General features: G+C 43.3%; 1 protein-coding gene across 2 annotated transcripts in view; it reads right to left on the reverse strand.

Moving 5' to 3' along the window:
• Positions 1-17,835, reverse strand: part of MPZL1 (myelin protein zero like 1) — a 61,668-nt gene that overhangs the window by 10,841 nt on the left and 32,992 nt on the right. For both annotated transcript variants that reach the window (XM_075909088.1, XM_075909093.1), the window contains exons 3-5: positions 15,957-16,170; positions 10,358-10,487; positions 4,562-4,667 (exon numbers count right to left, since the gene is read on the reverse strand). In XM_075909088.1, coding sequence (XP_075765203.1) covers positions 4,562-4,667; positions 10,358-10,487; positions 15,957-16,170 — 450 coding nt within the window. The remainder of the gene's footprint in view (positions 1-4,561; positions 4,668-10,357; positions 10,488-15,956; positions 16,171-17,835) is intronic.

A 17,835-nucleotide genomic window follows, 5' to 3' on the forward strand; every position in this document is an offset into this window, starting at 1 on the left:
TGGAGACTGGGTTCTGGAAGCAGAAACTGTGAGGTCTTGGGGGGTTACCAACTCTCCCCAAGCAGATACCATTTCCTGAAAGGCAGAAACCCTGAAGGAGAGCAGGGAGGCTCGCCTGCAGCCTCAGGGTAGCAGGCGGGAAGAACAAGGAGTGGTGGGTGGTGTGATCAGAGGCCAGAAAACAAGACAGCCATGCAGCTAGCTGGAGAGAAGTAGTGCTTTAAAGGGGAAACCACTGCTTCTCTCCAGCAGTGCAGCCATCCCCTGTTCCCCAGAGCCTCTGGCCTACACTTACTGTTCACTGCAGCCTGGCGAGCAGGAGCTGGGTGCAGAATTCAGGGAAGGGAGGGGGAGAAGATGAGGAATGGGGCTGGGAGCTCCCAGAGCCCCAGTTCTTAGCCCATGAGAATGCAGGGAAAGGGGCTACTGGAACTGGTGCAGGCAGAAGGGAAGGACAGCTGGGCAGGGGCCGCCAAAGCTTGTCCTTCAGCATATGCAGCATAGAGCACCACTAAATTTGGGGTATCACACTTATGCCCCACGCAGCTACATATGCTGTGCATACCTAAGGATAGCCCTGGGGTACATGCTCATAGATTCCTTACAGATGCTAAATAAATGTTCTGCAACTTTAAGCTATAGCTCTAATTTAAGTATTGAGCTGACCATCACATATTACAGACAAAATAGTTTCTGTATGTGTTTGATGCATTTTGTACTAGCTGTTCATGCATTTTCATGTGTTATTTTGCATTAATCAATAGTGAAATATTACTGGGTTTGATCTGTAGAGCCCAATTAAAAATCTGTCTCGGGGAGAAGAGCTGAAGTTATGTCTACATTAGAGAGCTTATAGCAGTGCAGCAATATAAATGCAGCTGCACCACTAAGATCTCTAATGTAGTGGCTACAAGCCAACTGGAGTACGCTCCCCCACTGACATAATTAATCCATGCCCCAACAAGCAATGGTAGCTATGTTGGCGGATGAAGTTCTCCTACTGATATATCACTGTGCAGAGTAATTTACTTCACTCGGGTGGGTGGAATATTCACACCCTTGAGCAATATAAATGTTACCAACATAAGTGGTAGTGTAAACACTGCCTGAGCATGCATGTGAAGTTGCAGGCAGGTTTTAAGAGCCAATGCTACCTCTCTCTGACCAGAAAAGAGTTTGCAAACCCAGGACACAAGAGCTCAGTATTCAAAAGGTGCCAACTATTCGTTGAATTTGGCATAGTTCTGTAGCAGAAGGTATTTGCCTTCTATTTTGCTTGCCAAATGTTGGAACCCAGGCCACTAGCAAGACTGGAGGATAACTCCATCAGTGGCTATTAGCATAAATCAGCGGTGTGCAACCCATGGGTCCTTCCTGGGGGGTTGCTGAGCTTCAATCCGAGCCAGCCGTCATTTTGTTTTCCGGCTTGGTTCCTGACGTACACGCGGTGGGGGGAGCAGCAGGGGAGCGGATCAGTGCTTTAAATTAAAGGGGCCGCAACAAAATGTTCCTGGGGATTCTCCCCCTCCCCCAACAAAAATTTTCCCAGCCTTGGGGGGGGCCGCAAATTAAAAAAAGTTGAGCATCACTGGCCTAGATGATCGGGGGCACAATGCCATGCCCAGGGTGTCCCTAAATCTCCAGTTCCAAAAACTTGGTCAGGAAGACTGGGTATGGATCACTTGAAACTGCCCTATTCCATTTATTCTCTTTGAGCAATTTGGCACTTACCACTCTCAGAGACAGAATAAGGAGCTAGACTGACCATTGGTCTGACTCCCTAAGGCCAATTCTTACGTTAACTAGCCAATTAACCCATCATAAGACGGGATTTTCAGGTCTCTCCTCCACATCCGTCTTCTCTCCTGAGCCTCCCGTCTCTCCTTGCGTCTCCATCTCCCCCTCCCTCTCTCTCCTCCTCCTAGTGCCTCCCCCCCCCCTTGCCTCTCACTTGGGGGACCACAGAGTCCAAATGGCCTTTTGGGCTCCACACTCCCCATGCTGCATGGGGAGCGCGGAGCCCAAACGGCTGCTTGCGCCACTTGCTACCAGGTGGCCTGGCTGAGCGGTGCAGAAGTCAGCCGAGCACCATGGCAGGAGGCAAAGGGGGGCGGGGTGGTGACATTCATGGGCAGGGCCTGGAGCCGCTGTCATGCCGCACATCACCGCCCCACCCCCCTTCCCCTACTACTGTGGCGCTCGGCTGACTTCTGCGCCTCTCAGCCAGGCCGCCACGTGGGAGCAAGTGGCTGTTTGGGCCCTGCACTCCCCATGCAACATGGGCCGCCCAGAGGGAACAGCCAGCATTTCAGAAACAGCACCGCCCAGAGGGAACAGCCAGCATTTCAGGCAACAGCGCCTCCCAGAGGGAACAGCCAGCATTTCAGGCAACAGCGCCGCCCAGAGGGAACAGCCAGCATTTCAGGCAACAGCGCCTCCCAGAGGGAACAGCCAGCATTTCAGGCAACAGCGCCGCCCAGAGAGAACAGCCAGCATTTCAGGCAACAGCGCCTCCCAGAGGGAACAGCCAGCATTTCAGGCAACAGCGCCTCCCAGAGGGAACAGCCAGCATTTCAGGCAACAGTGCCTCCCAGAGGGAACAGCCAGCATTTCAGGCAACAGCGCCTCCCAGAGGGAACAGCCAGCATTTCAGGCAACAGCGCCGCCCAGAGAGAACAGCCAGCATTTCAGGCAACAGCGCTCCCCAGAGGGAACAGCCAGCATTTCAGGCAACAGCGCCTCCCAGAGGGAACAGCCAGCATTTCAGCAACAGTGCCTCTCAGAGGGAACAGCCAGCATTTCAGGCAACAGCGCCGCCCAGAAGGAACAGCCAGCATTTCAGCAACAGCGCCTCCCAGAGGGAACAGCCAGCATTTCAGGCAACAGCGCTCCCCAGAGGGAAGAGCCAGCATTTCGGCGTTTCAGACTCTCAGACACTGGGCTACTATTCTTACGTTAATGAAGAAGTTATTCAGACAACAGAAAATTTTTGCACTCAGTGGGGACAGTACACTCTCTCATTCAAACAAACAAGGTGATGGAGAATGAAAACAAGAAGGAGGATGAAGTGGGTAACTGAGACAATATATAGTTCTGACAAGATGGAACACACGGACATCTGCTGGGAAGGACAGTGAAAGTAAACCTGAGGTATGCAACTGTCAGAACATTTAGACAACTAGATGCAAACTACTTCTGGATTTCCAGGGTACTGACTGATACAGTATACAATGAGCTTCCACAAACTGAAGTTAAGATTCAGAATTAAACATACCAAAAAAAGACCAATGACTGAGCACTCAATACTACCATCTGGATCAATGGAACTGAGGGAATGGCAGGGCAGCTAGCACAAGGGCCTGCAGGCGTCCAATCTATCATTCCCATTGGCTGGGAATCACAGCCAATGGGAAGGTGGGGCAGTGCCTGCAAGCACAGGGAGGCACAGAGCCACCTATGCCTCTCTGACAGCACCACTAACTAAGCGCCCCAATCCCCTCCCTCCATGCCCAGCTCCGTCCCTTTCACTCAGACCTTACACTCCCAACCTACCTCTTCCCCTGAGCACCCCTTCCCCCAAGCTTGAGCACCACAAATGAGCTATCTGCAGCACTCAGAAGCTCTGGAAGGATGAGGGAGGTCCACAGTAAGCCCTACTTGTTACCCAGAACTGGTAAGTCTCTCCCATTTAAGGTGCTGCTTGCCGGGTACCGGTTAGCCTGTCACATCCCCAGAGGCCTCGTTGCTATTTTTAGAGCATTAGCTTAGCAGAGCTAGCACATGTACATCTACCTGAGCTGGGCATTACATCTCACAGCTACTGTGAGGGCAGTCTTAGAGTGCGTCAGCACTAGGGGAAAAAAAGAAAAGGTGTGTTCTTTGCTCATGTTAACTAATATGAGCTAACTGACACAAGGAAAAAGGCTACTGAAGATAAGGTAGCTTTCACATGTAAGTAGGTCTTTATTTCATCCTGGGGTGCATGGATCAGTGTTCATGTCATGCTCCCTGTTAGTACCTGGCCCAAGCCAAGAAAACCAACAATCAAACCAGCAGATCAAATTTTATGAGGAATACTGGCCATGTGCCACCTTAGCATGTGCTAAGATGACAATGACAACTACCTCAATCTGCTAATACAATTGAAGGCAGCAAACTGCCTTGTCTTCACTGGGATTTTAGTTCATATCAGTTACCATGTTAACTAAGATGAGGTAAGAACAAGTCTTTTTCCCCTCTAGAGAGAACCAAGACAAAAGGGATATGTATCTCCTTATCTAATCATTAACTGCCAGGTTGAATCCCTCCATTTTTCTGGACATGTTAAAGCTATTAAGTATAGTTCACAAATCTCAGCTTCACCACAGTTCACAAGCCCCTGCTACAGTTTTACACCGCGTCCCATACAGAGCAGATCCCTTGTCCTCCCAAATGCTCAAGTACATGGAACGACATAGCCAACTAATTCACCTCTCCCACCCCACCTTCATCCTCTCCATAGGCTGGATCTGCTTCTTCCACACCCTGGGGGGTCACTGCATTGGAGAGTACTGAAATTTACCTGATGCAATCTGGCAGGTACGTGGTTTACCAAACCCTCTGTGTCGGAGGGTGACTTCCGTGGAGCCTGCTTAATTGGAGACATCAAGCTCTCAGAGGTACTGCAGCTGACGAGGTGGCAGAGCAGAATTTGCAGGACAACGTTCAAGAGATATAAACAAAAAACAGGAACAAAAAACAAAAGCAAGTGATGGCAGGATGAAGTGGCAGGCTATGCCAAAGTAAAAATGATCACAATGAGTATTGGGACTAGTTCACACATTCTTCCTGCCTATCCAGTCAGTCACTCTTTCATCTATCCTCAGACATATCATAGCTATTCACCTCTAGTTAATACAGCCAGTTTAAGCTGCAAGAACCTGGGAATGTGCTTTGTCCTAAATGAGGCATCAGAGAAAATCCAGGTGTGACAAGCTACTTTCTAACTGTGCATAGGCTAAACAGCCCCTTCCTCAGCCCATATAAGTGAGGATTTCACCCATAACTAGAGACAACAGTGGTCACAGCCACCAGTTGTTCCATGCTACATAGGTTTTTTCCCATATGCCTCCTGGAAAATTCTTTTGTATTTCACTTGAATTATTCTAGAATCCCATGAATGTTCAAAAGCTTCAGGGAATAGCCAAGTTAGTCTGTACAGGATAAACAAAGTGCTATCAGACTATTTGTTGTTTAAGTTTATCTAGAATCCCAGACAATCTCTTATTCTCTGGATGTCAGTTCCTGTAATGGCTATCATAGTAGTCACAAGCAGTAGACTGGCTGGGTTATAAAACTGCAGTCCCTTACACTTGTAACATGACAATTCCAAGATATTTCACTTAACAACTCCAGGAGCAGTTTTGGGCAGGAGGCCAACAGCAGTAAAGTTAATTCAGCTAAATCTACTTCCACAGCTGCAGCTTTCAATCTCCATAGAAGAGACTAGGGAGGAAGGAAGTAGGAAACATCCACATATCTGGGATGAATCTAGATTTAAGAAGAAACAATGGTCCCAGCAGCAGCTTGTTCCTTTGAACACTGGCCTTACCTTTCTCTTCTTACCCAAAGATACACTATAGAAACAGGCCACTTTTCTAAACATAGAATATAGGAGCTCTCTAACACCACCCTTCTGCCCACTAATTAACCTCTCTCTTCCCCACAATGCCCCACCTCTTGCACATACAAGACATGCAGCAAATACAAACATGAATAATGACAATGACATTGAGCAGAATGCAACTCCTCACAGGCCAACCTTTTTATTATCCAAAGGATTAAATCAAACCTTTAGAGAGCCAGCATCTCAGACACATGACATAAAAAGGGGAATACTGGGGAAAGGGACCTGGAGATCTAGCAGTGAGCTTCTACTCTGGCTGAAATTAAGTAAGAGCAGCCCTTTGAGTGGCTAAAATGGGTTACAATGAATTTCTGAGGTTGACTGAATATTCCTACAAGTCAATATTGTACCTAACGGCATTTAAGACATTTGTGCACCTAGAGATCATGGTGATGGGTACTCTAGAAATCCATCATTACTGTCACAGAGAAATAGGCACTGGGAATTTAGAAATTGTATTCCCACAGGGAAGAACTCTGAATAGCCTAAGTTCTAGCCCATTGGTGAGTGCACTACTAGAAGAGATTGAGATACATTGTTTTGGACAAGTAGCATTTCCACCCCAATTAGACACAAGACAATGAAACCCAAGCACCCAATGAAATGTGCCATCCCCTGGCCAACAGTCTGCAATAGGAGTCCAGCACAAGTCACAATGGAGTTATGTTAGCACAGAACTAGCTGGTTAGTCAGCAAGGGAAGAGGAAATGTGTACACATACACACAGGTATTAACAGCAACCACCAATGTGATTAGTTACCATGGTGTCTAGTGGGACTGGAAGAGGAGACCCAGCCCTGTTACATTCCCAATCTGGCGTCTATATCAGGATCTCTGTAAGGAAAGGAAAGTAAGCAGGATCCAATCCCAGCATATCAAGGCACAAAAGAAAAAAAAAAGTCAGAGTAAGAATGGAAGTTTTGGCATTGCCATGCAAGGGTTCCCAACACCACCCTAATACCTCCCTCCCCATTTGAGCTGAAGACAGAACTATTATCCCAATCTGTGCATTACACCTGCCACATATTGGGTTAGTTTCATTTTAAAATTAGTCCAAGAGCCTTTGGTGGTGATATTAACAGCAACCTCAGCACATCTGGTCCTCCCCTTAACCAACACATGCAGGGCTGGTATGGTCAGTGAAAGCGGTATTAAGTTCAAGGATAACTTTGCTGGAAAGCAACCTATAGTAGTTACATCTTCAAATTTACAGTGCACAAATATTACTGATTCAACTTTGGCACCCACGCTGCCATCCTTCATCTGAAAAGCACTAGAGAGTGGAACAACCTGAAGCAAGGCATTTGAATCATGATAGAGCACATATAGTGTAGGTGCATGCTTCCTTTAGTTATAGGGAAAAAACATGTATAAAAGAGGCCAGGTTTTCTACAATAAGTTCTGAGCACATGGCGCTGACTTCATTTCACTCAGTCTTACCACTGGACTCTAATAAACCCCCTTTCTCCAAGGTCTCCAGACGGGATCAGAAAGGGATGGAGAAGAGCTCTTTAGACACCATCACAGTTGAAGTTAAATTGCACCTCTGATCTCCTGATGATCTCGAGGGATTGCCATCTAGGTACCAGGCCTGAAGCTGTCGCCTTTCTCAGAGCAGAGTCCAATGAGTCTCTCCCTACAGACTGGAGTCCTAGACTGTGGACTCGTACAAATCACTGTGATCATTTCAGTAGGTCTGACTTCAGCACATGATGCTCTTCTCTCTCAGGGGCAGTTACAGGGTTATCCAGTTACCAGACAGCTTTCAGAAAGCAACTATCTTTTTAGGAAAAAAGCATTTGAGATAAAACATCTGAAACAACTCATCCACATTGCTAGCATACTAGGTGGGTCACCCATCTTCCACATGGAGATCAACCCTGGGAAGTCTAATACACTTCAGGTCCTGATCGCTAGCCACAATCTTATGCCAATCAGCTCCAGATAGGGTGTCTCACAACAGGCCAGAGCTGTTATTTTAGTTTCATGTCATTTTTCTATGAAGGCTATGTGCAGTTGTTTGTGCTCCAAATGAGTTGTCTGTGTGACTCCCTCCCTCTGGAGACTCAGCCACGAAGTTCATGCTAAGACTGAAATGCAGACAACCTTTCACAACTGCAATGAGCCTCTGCAGACAGGTGAGTAGAGCCCAGCAAATCCATGGCTATCCACTTTTATCTGTGGCTCATTTTTGCAGATATGACGACAGATGCAGATACAAATTTTGTATCCATGCAGGGCTCTACAGATGAGGCATTTCCAGAAACATGATCCAGTTTGTTACTGCTCTTCACTATTAATCCAGGGCCCCACTGAAGTGGCCTCCCTCTCAAGTAGAGCAGAACCTCCATTTAGGCCGGATCCCCAGTTTCTGATTATATGCATTACCATTAGGCTAATGAATATGCTGCCAGCCTGGGTGAGACAGGAAGCTTATTTGTAACCCAAATTGGGGGAGCAAGTATGGGGGTTGCAGCTGGTAATCTCAGCATAGTTCATATCCCCTTTTTTCCTGAACACCCTAGAATTTTTCTATGCACTTCAGCTGTCAGTTTAATCATAGCAGTAACACATGCTTACGTTGCTCATAGTTTCTATAGTCCTCTCTGGTCATATGGATGAATGCTCCCCCGTCAGCAGCAGAGTCAAAACACCACCATATCCTCATGGCCACTCTGTTCAATTCACAACTCATTTCAAAAGCATTTATTAATGCAACTATTCCTGAAGATAACAATTTTGGAGTCTATACCCAGAGGCATCAGGCATATGGGATTTGTCTCCCTCTACTGAATCATGGGGTGCTCAGCACTTCCAGTTCCAGCTAGTACTCCTTTTCTTTCCTGCTACTGATCTCTCTCTTCTCATTCTCAGTGGACCTGTTTGTCTTTGGGCTGACACTGCTGCTCGTGGTCCCCAAGTCTCTGAGTTTCCAAGAGTAGCCTGCCCCTTTCAAGCTGCAATTTTTTCCCCCATCAAATTACAGAGACTGTTCCATGCCAACCGTTGAAGTAGTGAATTCAGACTGGATGAAGCCCAATTGCTGTTTGTCATCTTCCTTTTCTCCACTTCTTGCTAGGAAGCGGTCTTCAAGGTCTTCTTCAGTCTCTGCCATCTCTCCCTGAGATGTGGGTGCCCTTATGACCTTGGAATATCATTTCTTGTCCTCAAAGTATGACAGTGAGCCAGCTGTGCCATTGTCCATTCTTCAGCTTAGCAATTTTTGCATAATCCACCAGTTAATTTTTTCTAGTTACTCAGAACTCTTCTTTCCTGCTATTTTGTCTCTTCCCCCAAATGACTGACTTCTCTGTGCTTCTTTCTACAGTACTTGTTTTCACTGCTGTTGGTAATGTTTGAAATGTACTACTGTCATAGACCCCACACCTGCTACCACCACATATGGCAGAGTACCAGAAGTAACTGCTCCTCTGACTCCTTCATAGTCTCTCTGAAGTTCTCCCCCTTAGGTTTCAGCTTTGAGCCTCTTGTGCTCACCTTCCTTGGGGCGGAATCCTGTAATTTGCTCCCGCTAGACTGGGGTTTGGGCTGTAGCCCCCAGAAATTCACTATGATTGCCTCAGCAGGTCTGATTTCAGCATGTGCAGTTCTCTTCTCTCAGGAACAGCAAGAGGGTCATTGAGTGACTCAGCCAGCTTTCATAAAGCAAAGTACTATTTATTCAAAGCAAAAGCATTTCAAAGAAACATAAACAGCTTATACACAAGCCTAGCTCACCTGGGGGTCACTCACCTTCCAAATGGAGATCCTGGTTTGTCTAATACACCAGGTCTGTTTCTGTGTTGGTCCCAGACTCATGTCTGTCAATTGTTAAGATGCATCTCTCCCCTCAAGTCAGAATCTGTTATTTTATATAGTTTCCAGGCCATGGCCTACAAAGACCTTTCAACCAGTTCAAACCAGCCTGTGTGTTTTTCCCCACAGGATATAATTTAAGACTTACATCCTTCATTGTTCCACCACTGAAAATTTTCATTAATTGCTCCCCTAGTGTCCTCAGTTATTTCAGGAGTCATTCTGTCTCAGACATTTATTACCAGTAATACAACCACTAACAAAAAGCAGGTCAAAACTCAATTTTCATTTCTCTGAAAACTTGGAAAGAAAACTAATTTGAAAATGCCAAAACATCAAAACTAAAAACTATCTTTTTCAAAAGGTTTCCTAAGAAACAGAACTTCTAAAAAATATTCTGGATAGTGTGTTTTATTTTATGAATTTCTCATTTTTATTTTATGTTAATGGTGCCAAATAATATGCACTACTAACATGCCATAAATTTAAAAAGTAGAATATTCCAACTATTTCATTTTTAAAAAACACTAAGGGCAGCTGTTATTTAATACAGACTGAAACCAAATCAAAGTGCTTCCTGTTTTCATCACAATGAAACTACTTGAGGGTAGACTTGTCTTTTAACTTGTATCACAAAGAAAGATACCAATAATAAAACATAAGCCTGAAGAGCAGATAGGAATGACAATTCCCCAACTATCAGACTAACTCCTTGTCTTTGTACTATATCTCTTTGAGGAGGTCATGGATTGCTAGCTGAAGCCAGGACTTGGTTGAAATGATAACTATATCCTCTCAACCACATATGGTCCTTTCACTCTTCCCTCACTGCCTAACCATAACTCCCACCACACTGGAAAAAGTATGTCATCTTACCCAGAATAATGCTTTTTAGAGTTCTTCTTTCTGACGATGCACACGATAACAGCAATGAGCAGCAAGACACCTAGAGTCGCACCCACGGCTATTGCTACCACCACGCCAATGGGGAATGCAGGCAGACTGTCTGAGGGAGAAAAAAAGATTCAACACTTTGTTTCATTCTCCAATTAGTAAAAAGTCTCCTTCCTCCCGTTTTCAGAGCAGGAGACAGTTTGAGTCAAGGATGAATGCATGCTGCACAAATGTAAAAGCTAATGGAGGAAAAGAGAGTCCCATCTGTTCTGAGCATTCATTCAGAGTACTTTTACATAAAAACAAAAGTTTCCATAAACCAAGGATAGAACTTGCATTTAGAGTTAACTGTATAACAAGAATCTGAACTCATGTTACTAATCACTTTGTTCTCAGGTACAACTGTGCAAATCCCATTGAGGTTGGCTGGAAAGAGCAAGTACATTTGAAGGAAGAAATGAGCATAACTGCTTTAACGCATATGGAGATCTAATGACGAGCTATACAACAGCGTATTATTTTTTAAGCAGCATGCATACAGCACCACTATAATTCAAGATTATACATGTGAGCAAAGCAAGTCTACATCTACACCATCTGTGTGTCAGTCTTTGGGACTCTCACACTCCCCTCCATCTCCCCAACACATACTTGTATTATTGTTGCTGTTACTACATGGTACCTCTTGCAATGCTCACATTTTTGCTGGAATTTTGTTCTTTCAAAAGTGTGTTATTTTAGTGTTTTGACTGGTCTGTGCATTTCATCATTTTTATTTCTCTTACACTTCAATTTAATTCTTGGAGTACTGAGTTCTAAAATGCCTAATCTGCCCTGACTGGAATAATTGTTCAGATGGTAATTTTTTTAAAGTATATATTTAAATCTAAATGTTTGTTTCTACTGGTGATGTACATCACCAAATGCATCAGTGCACATAACATGTATTCCACACCTGGAGGGAACACTGCTGGTACATATCTGTAATGTTTTCTTTTCAGGTTAATGGAAGAGTAATATTAGTTTGCTCAAATTTTCTCTGACACACACCTTTTGAATAAGACCGAGCCAGAACAGCCAGAAGAAGAAAACAAAAACAAAATAAGCACAAAGGTGGTTTATAATGGAAGTCTGTGCATTAACTAAACCACTGCTGTTTTGAAAAGCGATAATATATAACTGCAAAGTTTTCCACACTTTTCATTTGTTTCAAGGTCCACAATTAAGATAAGAGTTTGAACAAGCCAGTCCACAGTTGCATCTGCTTTAGTTAACTGCACCACTGCAACCTGCCCCATGTACAGTTGAACTAGTCAAGGCTTCAAGGGAGCAGAGTTTCCACATTAGACATTTATTTCAGATTGCTCATGATGTACTATGTCCACATAAGGCATTCCCACAGCAAGCCCTGCAGGGTATAGAGGTTGCTGTACTCGATACTGTAATGCCTACTACATCTCGTTGCACAGGTGCACTAAGTTTATGGAATATTTATGCAGTTGGTCCTGTCCACGTTCTGTTTTGCTCCCTACTTCCTGAATGAGCTGCCCATTCATTGTAAGGGCTAAAGTCTCTGCCATCACTCTAGCAGATGTCATGGAGGAGGCAAGCTGCTTCTTCTGCACCCTGTATGAGGCCCTGGTACTTATTACAATGGGCACCCCACTTTTGGGGGGGTATATGTAGAAACCAGTGATGAGCACATATTTATTGTTCCCATCTTTTCATTTTCACTTTATTGGTTCTTGTTTTGCAGTTGAACTACTTTTCCTTAGTATCCTCTTAGGAACTAGAAAAGAATGGGAGCTATCAGCCTCTGGTTTGGAGGCAGGATGTCCTCTCTAGGCCCTTCCATCTGGTCCACTGAGATCATTCCCCACTTAAGGAAGAGGAATCCCAGAGGATGCATCACTCCTCACAGGCAGAAGGGGAGAGACACTTAAGCACTGTGCAGAGATAAGTGGACTTGCTATGGTGTGAGGAGGAAGAAAACAGCCACTTTGTTTGTTTTCACATCTGAGCTGGAAATGCTGCTGAGGCAGCCCATCCTCCCCACCCCAACCTGCCCTCATCTGGCCATTACCTAATTAAATGGGATTTTACATCTCTAGTAGTTATACTCCTAGCTCAGATACAATTCATTCCTAAATATTCAGGTAACAGTTTAAAACTATTCATAATTCATCTGAAATTTACCAATATTGTAGACTTTGATGTCACAATAACTATGTTTTCAAATAACAGTAACATTATTTTGCCCACAAGCTAAAAAGTTTCTTCCTCTTAACTGAGAAGCTGGGCACTTGAAACCACAAAATATATTAATGCTATTCAGGGTTTTTTGTGAAAAGAGCAAATCTTGCTGTGACCAGTTTCCTGTTACAGAATGAGACTCAATTAAAACAAAATATATAATGCATACTTGTCAAGTCACAAACCTGACTCAGCTACATTTTGTATACAGTGTTTTTTTATTCATTTTATTAGATCAACTTCTGCTGGTAAGAGAGAAGTCCTGAAGTAGAACTCTGTGTAGCTCAAAAGCTTTTGGATCAACTTATGTTGGTGACACAAGCTTTTGAGCTACACAAGCTCTTCCTCAGGACCCCTCTCTCACTAACAGAAGTGGATCCAATTTAAAAAAATAACTGTTTCCTAGACACATTTTGAGAAGTAGCTAACTTGGTAATATTAATTTACCACCTGGCAAATTATGCATATGGAACTATTAGTGAGATTGATTTGCAAGCATCTGAACATTTGTAAAAACTTAGTTTAAGATTGAACATACAAGTAGTCAAGTTTCAATAAAGGTATTAATGACAGCTGTATCTGTCTTTAGTCCCAGATTTCATTGTCTTCCTAGGATTTTAAAGAAACAGTTAATATGGTGTGACAGATTTCCCAGTGCTTTATGAAATTGTCTTATGGATACAAAGAGGCAGAACTCGAAAATGCTTTGGACAAAATACCCCTCATACCCTATTAATGTTAATGTCGCAATCTGCTGAAGCTGTGTATCTTATTTTGGTGTATCAACCTTGTATGTAAAGTTAGAGATATGGGGTAGGTGATGGTTTATGGTTTTAATTGTGCAAAAGAAAGCCATCGAGGGTATTTCCAGTATTTAGACACCTCAATGTCTGGGTGATCACCTGCAAACAGCCACCTTTGTCCTTTAAATCTAAGCAATGGTTAGTCTTAGGAAGACTTTTTGTGCAGAAACTTCAGTCTCAAGGATCAAATAGCTGAACACAGAAAAGAGCCATTAGCCAATTATTAATGAGCAGTCTAGCCTGTTTTTGGCAAGCCCATATGGGCAAATGAGAATGTTATCCCCTACTTATGACAGTCTTGAATACAAGTCTTTCATGTCACCGTCTCACCATCTAGAGGGGGAAAAAGGCATCCCTTGAATTCCTGCAATAGTTCATGTTGCCTTGTCCAGGGAAATTTCCATCATCTCTGAAATGGCCAAAATTTTCTTGTGCAGTTTACAAACATCTTTTTGGAGCAATATTTGTTTTAGGCCAACCCAGTTTACCTTTTGGCCTGACACACAGTAGTAGTTATATACTGTAGCTTTATTTTAGAGCTTTGTTTTACAAAGTTATGTAGATTGTTTCATAAGCTTTATTTTATAGCATCTGCTAGGTATTGAAATATATTCTGTATTAGGTATTATAAGTTAGTAAATTGTTTAAAATTCTCTTTAACTTTGTAAGTCTGCAAGAAATCTTGCCTGTTCCTTTGAAAGGGAAATTGCTTTCTTTGAAATGAACTGTCTTGTGCTATTGTGGAATGTAGGAAGACAATATACAGAAGACTTCAACACCAGATGGTCAGCAAGGTTAACAAGGAGATGTAAACTCAGGCATCCACTTCAAATTCAGGATGGCTAAAGAGAGGAAGAATTGATTACAAGGGCTTACACCTGTGAACAAGATAAACCTGCATTACATTGATGAATGTCTTGGGAGTGACTGATAGATCAGGACAATGGAAGCAGCCTTGAGGTAAAACAATTAGATAACTTCAGCATGACACTGCAAAACCATAGATTAAACAAGGGGCGGCCAACCCGTTAAAGACGAAGAGCCAAAAAAGTGGTGGATACAGCGCAAAGAGCCAAGGGAAAAAAGTTGAGAAAAAAAGTTGGGAAAAAAAGCCCCAGCTGCCATTTGGATGAGGAAAAAAAAAAAACCACCACAGTTTGTCATTTTAAGAGCAGAGCAGGCATTGCCCTTTTAAGCTGGCCATTTTGAAGGCATCCATTTTGAAGTCTGCACAGGACGCTGCTACTCCGGCTCTGTCCCTTTAAGAACTGCAGGTGCCGCAGTTTTTTTCTCTGACGAGCCGCATGTGGCTTGCGAGTTGGCCACCCCTGGATTAAACTGTAATGCCTGTTAGAGACCAGTTACATGCATGTTCTTTTTGTTTAAGGTTGCCATGGCAAAGCTATTTAAGACTTGAAGGAATCCAATGTAGGTAGCTTAAGACCTTTTATTTATTATATCTTTAAAAAATTAAAATAAGTTATCAAAATTGATCTATTTTATAGAGACTTTGAATTTAGTACCTCACAGGAGAGAAAGAAAGATATCCAGCCACAGGCTAACACAAGATTCACAGGTTTAATTATCAGGTTTTGGGTATAGGCCTTGTCTGCATAAGAAGTCCCACTGATTTAAATAAGTGTTTTTGTAAAAGCAAGTTAGTTAAACTGGTACAAACCCCACTTAAAGTAAGCTCAATGACCTCTCAAGTCAAGAGCCTTCCAAATCAGTTTTACATGTCAAAAGTCACAAACACACTGTAAGTCATTTGAATTAGAAGAGGAACATGGATCCTTAGCTTCATGGAAATCAGAGTAGCTCAGAGAGAAACATAAAACATGTCTAGGTCACCTATAATATAACACCCTGCTGAATTGAGAAATTTGATTATATCACTGCATAGGATTTCTCTAAACATACATTAACTCAGTGCTGCTGTAATGCTTAGTGTTTCATTTTTGCTTGAAATGACTTGTAAACCTGTTAAATTCTTTCAACACCGTTTCTAATAACTATTTAGGAAATTTTAACAATTCTGCTTTTTATGATCTCAGAGTGATAATAGCCTTAAATATAAACAATCCATAGGTCTTGATTAGATCACTTAATAATCTCTGCTCTTTTGGCTCCTGTTCTGAAAGGAGTGACTTCTATCATCTGAAATTCAAACAGCATGAAGCCAAGCATCTATTTCACCAACATGAAGACAGACAAAATGTTAATTTTCCAGCATAACAGAACCAAGCCCACACTCCACCTCACTCTTAAAGCAAGCAACCTGTTGACTCCTGACAGCCATGCAAGAGAAATGGGATTTGTCTGCAGACTTTAGAACATTCAAAAAATTAGGATTTGGGAAAACTGTGGATGAAGTTCAAAAAATGGGTTAGAACTGATAGCTTCAGAAAGTAACTTTGACAACAAAGCCTGGGAGTGGCTGTTGGAACTTGGGAGACTAGAGATAAAACAGTCTCACAGGCCCAGAACAGCACCTAAAGGAAAGAAGAATAAGTGAGGGGAGGTACCTTTCTGCACGACTCTTAGTCGGATTTCTCCTGGCTTGACGACTATGTCAGGTGGGTTCTTGACATCGCAGAAGTAAGTACCGTTGTCCCGGAACTGCACATTTGCTATGCTGACAGATGCATCTTTCTTGTTAAGGTCTCCAGCCCAACTGATTCTGTTCTTAAACTGTGTGTCCTTCCCATGGTATGCATTCCCTTGAGAGTAATGGAAAAACTGCAACCAGGAAGGAGAGTATGTAAAAACATCCAGGTCAGAGAGTTTCAAAGCTTATACCTCTCCTTCACTATTAGAGCACCTTCAGATCTGCTGGGCTCATTCCAAAACCATATTAGGAGTCAAAGGCAGGAATTCCTTCAGAGGCCTGCAATTTCTACCTTTGCAGATCGTATGCTTTCGCTCCACTGATTGAACAGTCAAATAGCCACTCTATGCCTTAGTCTTCAAACACACCGTGAATTTGTTTTGTAGGCCCAGGGATCTCAACCTGGATTTTATAATGGTAAAGATTCACACATGTGTGTCAACTCACAAACACAAACAAATACTTCTTGTATTGCTAAACCAGAGGGGTATGATCTAAACCAAGCAGGTGGGAAATGATCCAAGAGCTCCTTAATGGGAAGAGTGGCCAATCACTGAACCACTGCCTAAGACAATCCTTACCATAATAATGCATTTACACATTACCTGGCACAGTGAGACCACAAGTCAGATTGAGGCATCTAGGTGCAACTACAGTGCAAGATGAGTATTAAATACTTGCATATTCATCTTTGGAGAGGTTAACATAGTCCATGCAATGGAGAACAGGAAGGAGCTAGACCCAAAATAGTTTTGGCTGCTGTGTGATGGGGAAGGAGTTCTCTTCCCAACATTTTTTTTAGATAAGTTAATTTAAGATGGCAGACTGTTAGAGTAACACTAAGTCTGACTACAGTATTTAAATACAGAAGACAGATAATGCAGAGATGTTCAAACAGCAACATTAAAATAAGATTCAAGTACAAATGTATACAAAATAGCCAACTTTATTATGCTACTAAATGTCACAGTAAAGGTTACCCATGCATTTGCAGAACCCAGAGATTTCAGATAATTAAATTTAGTCAAACCATGAAATGAATTAGGTAGCACAGTAACCCTGCAATAAAACCTTCACTCTGTGCCCTGCACCTAACAATAGACACTGGGTTTGTGCCATTAGCAGACATGAAGGACTACAAAAACCTTGCCATTACTTGTGTTTAAGAGTTGAATTTGCATTTATCTGCTAGGGCCTCAGCTGCATTAAGGCTGTGTCTAGACTACATGCCTCTGTCGGCAGAGGCATGTAGATTAGACAGATCAGTAAAGGCAAATGAAGCCGCGATTTAAATGATCACGGCTTCATTTACATTTACATGGCTGCCGCGCTGAGCCGACAAACAGCTGATCAGCTGTTTGTCGGCTCGCCGCTAGTCTGGACGTTCCCCCTGTCGACATCAAAGCCCTTTGTCGGCATCCCCGTTATTCCTCGTGGAATGAGGTTTACCGGGGCTGCCGACAAAGGGCTTTGATGTCGACAGGGGGAACGTCCAGACTAGCGGCGAGCCGACAAACAGCTGATCAGCTGTTTGTCGTCTCAGCACGGCAGCCATGTAAATGTAAATGAAGCCGCGATCATTTAAATTGCGGCTTCATTTACCTTTGCTGAACAAACAAATCTACATGCCTCTGCCGACAGAGGCATGTAGTTTAGACGTACCCTAATAGTGTGAGGTGTAGCTGAGCAGATGGAAGATGTGTATCCTCTGAGATCACGCATACCTCAGTTCAGCACTTAGTTCTGTAGTTTGTGTCAGCAATCATGCACAGAACTCTGGCAATATGCATGCTTAT

Source organism: Pelodiscus sinensis, chromosome 1, assembly GCF_049634645.1.
Source record: "Pelodiscus sinensis isolate JC-2024 chromosome 1, ASM4963464v1, whole genome shotgun sequence".
NCBI classification, from domain to species: Eukaryota; Metazoa; Chordata; order Testudines; family Trionychidae; genus Pelodiscus; species Pelodiscus sinensis.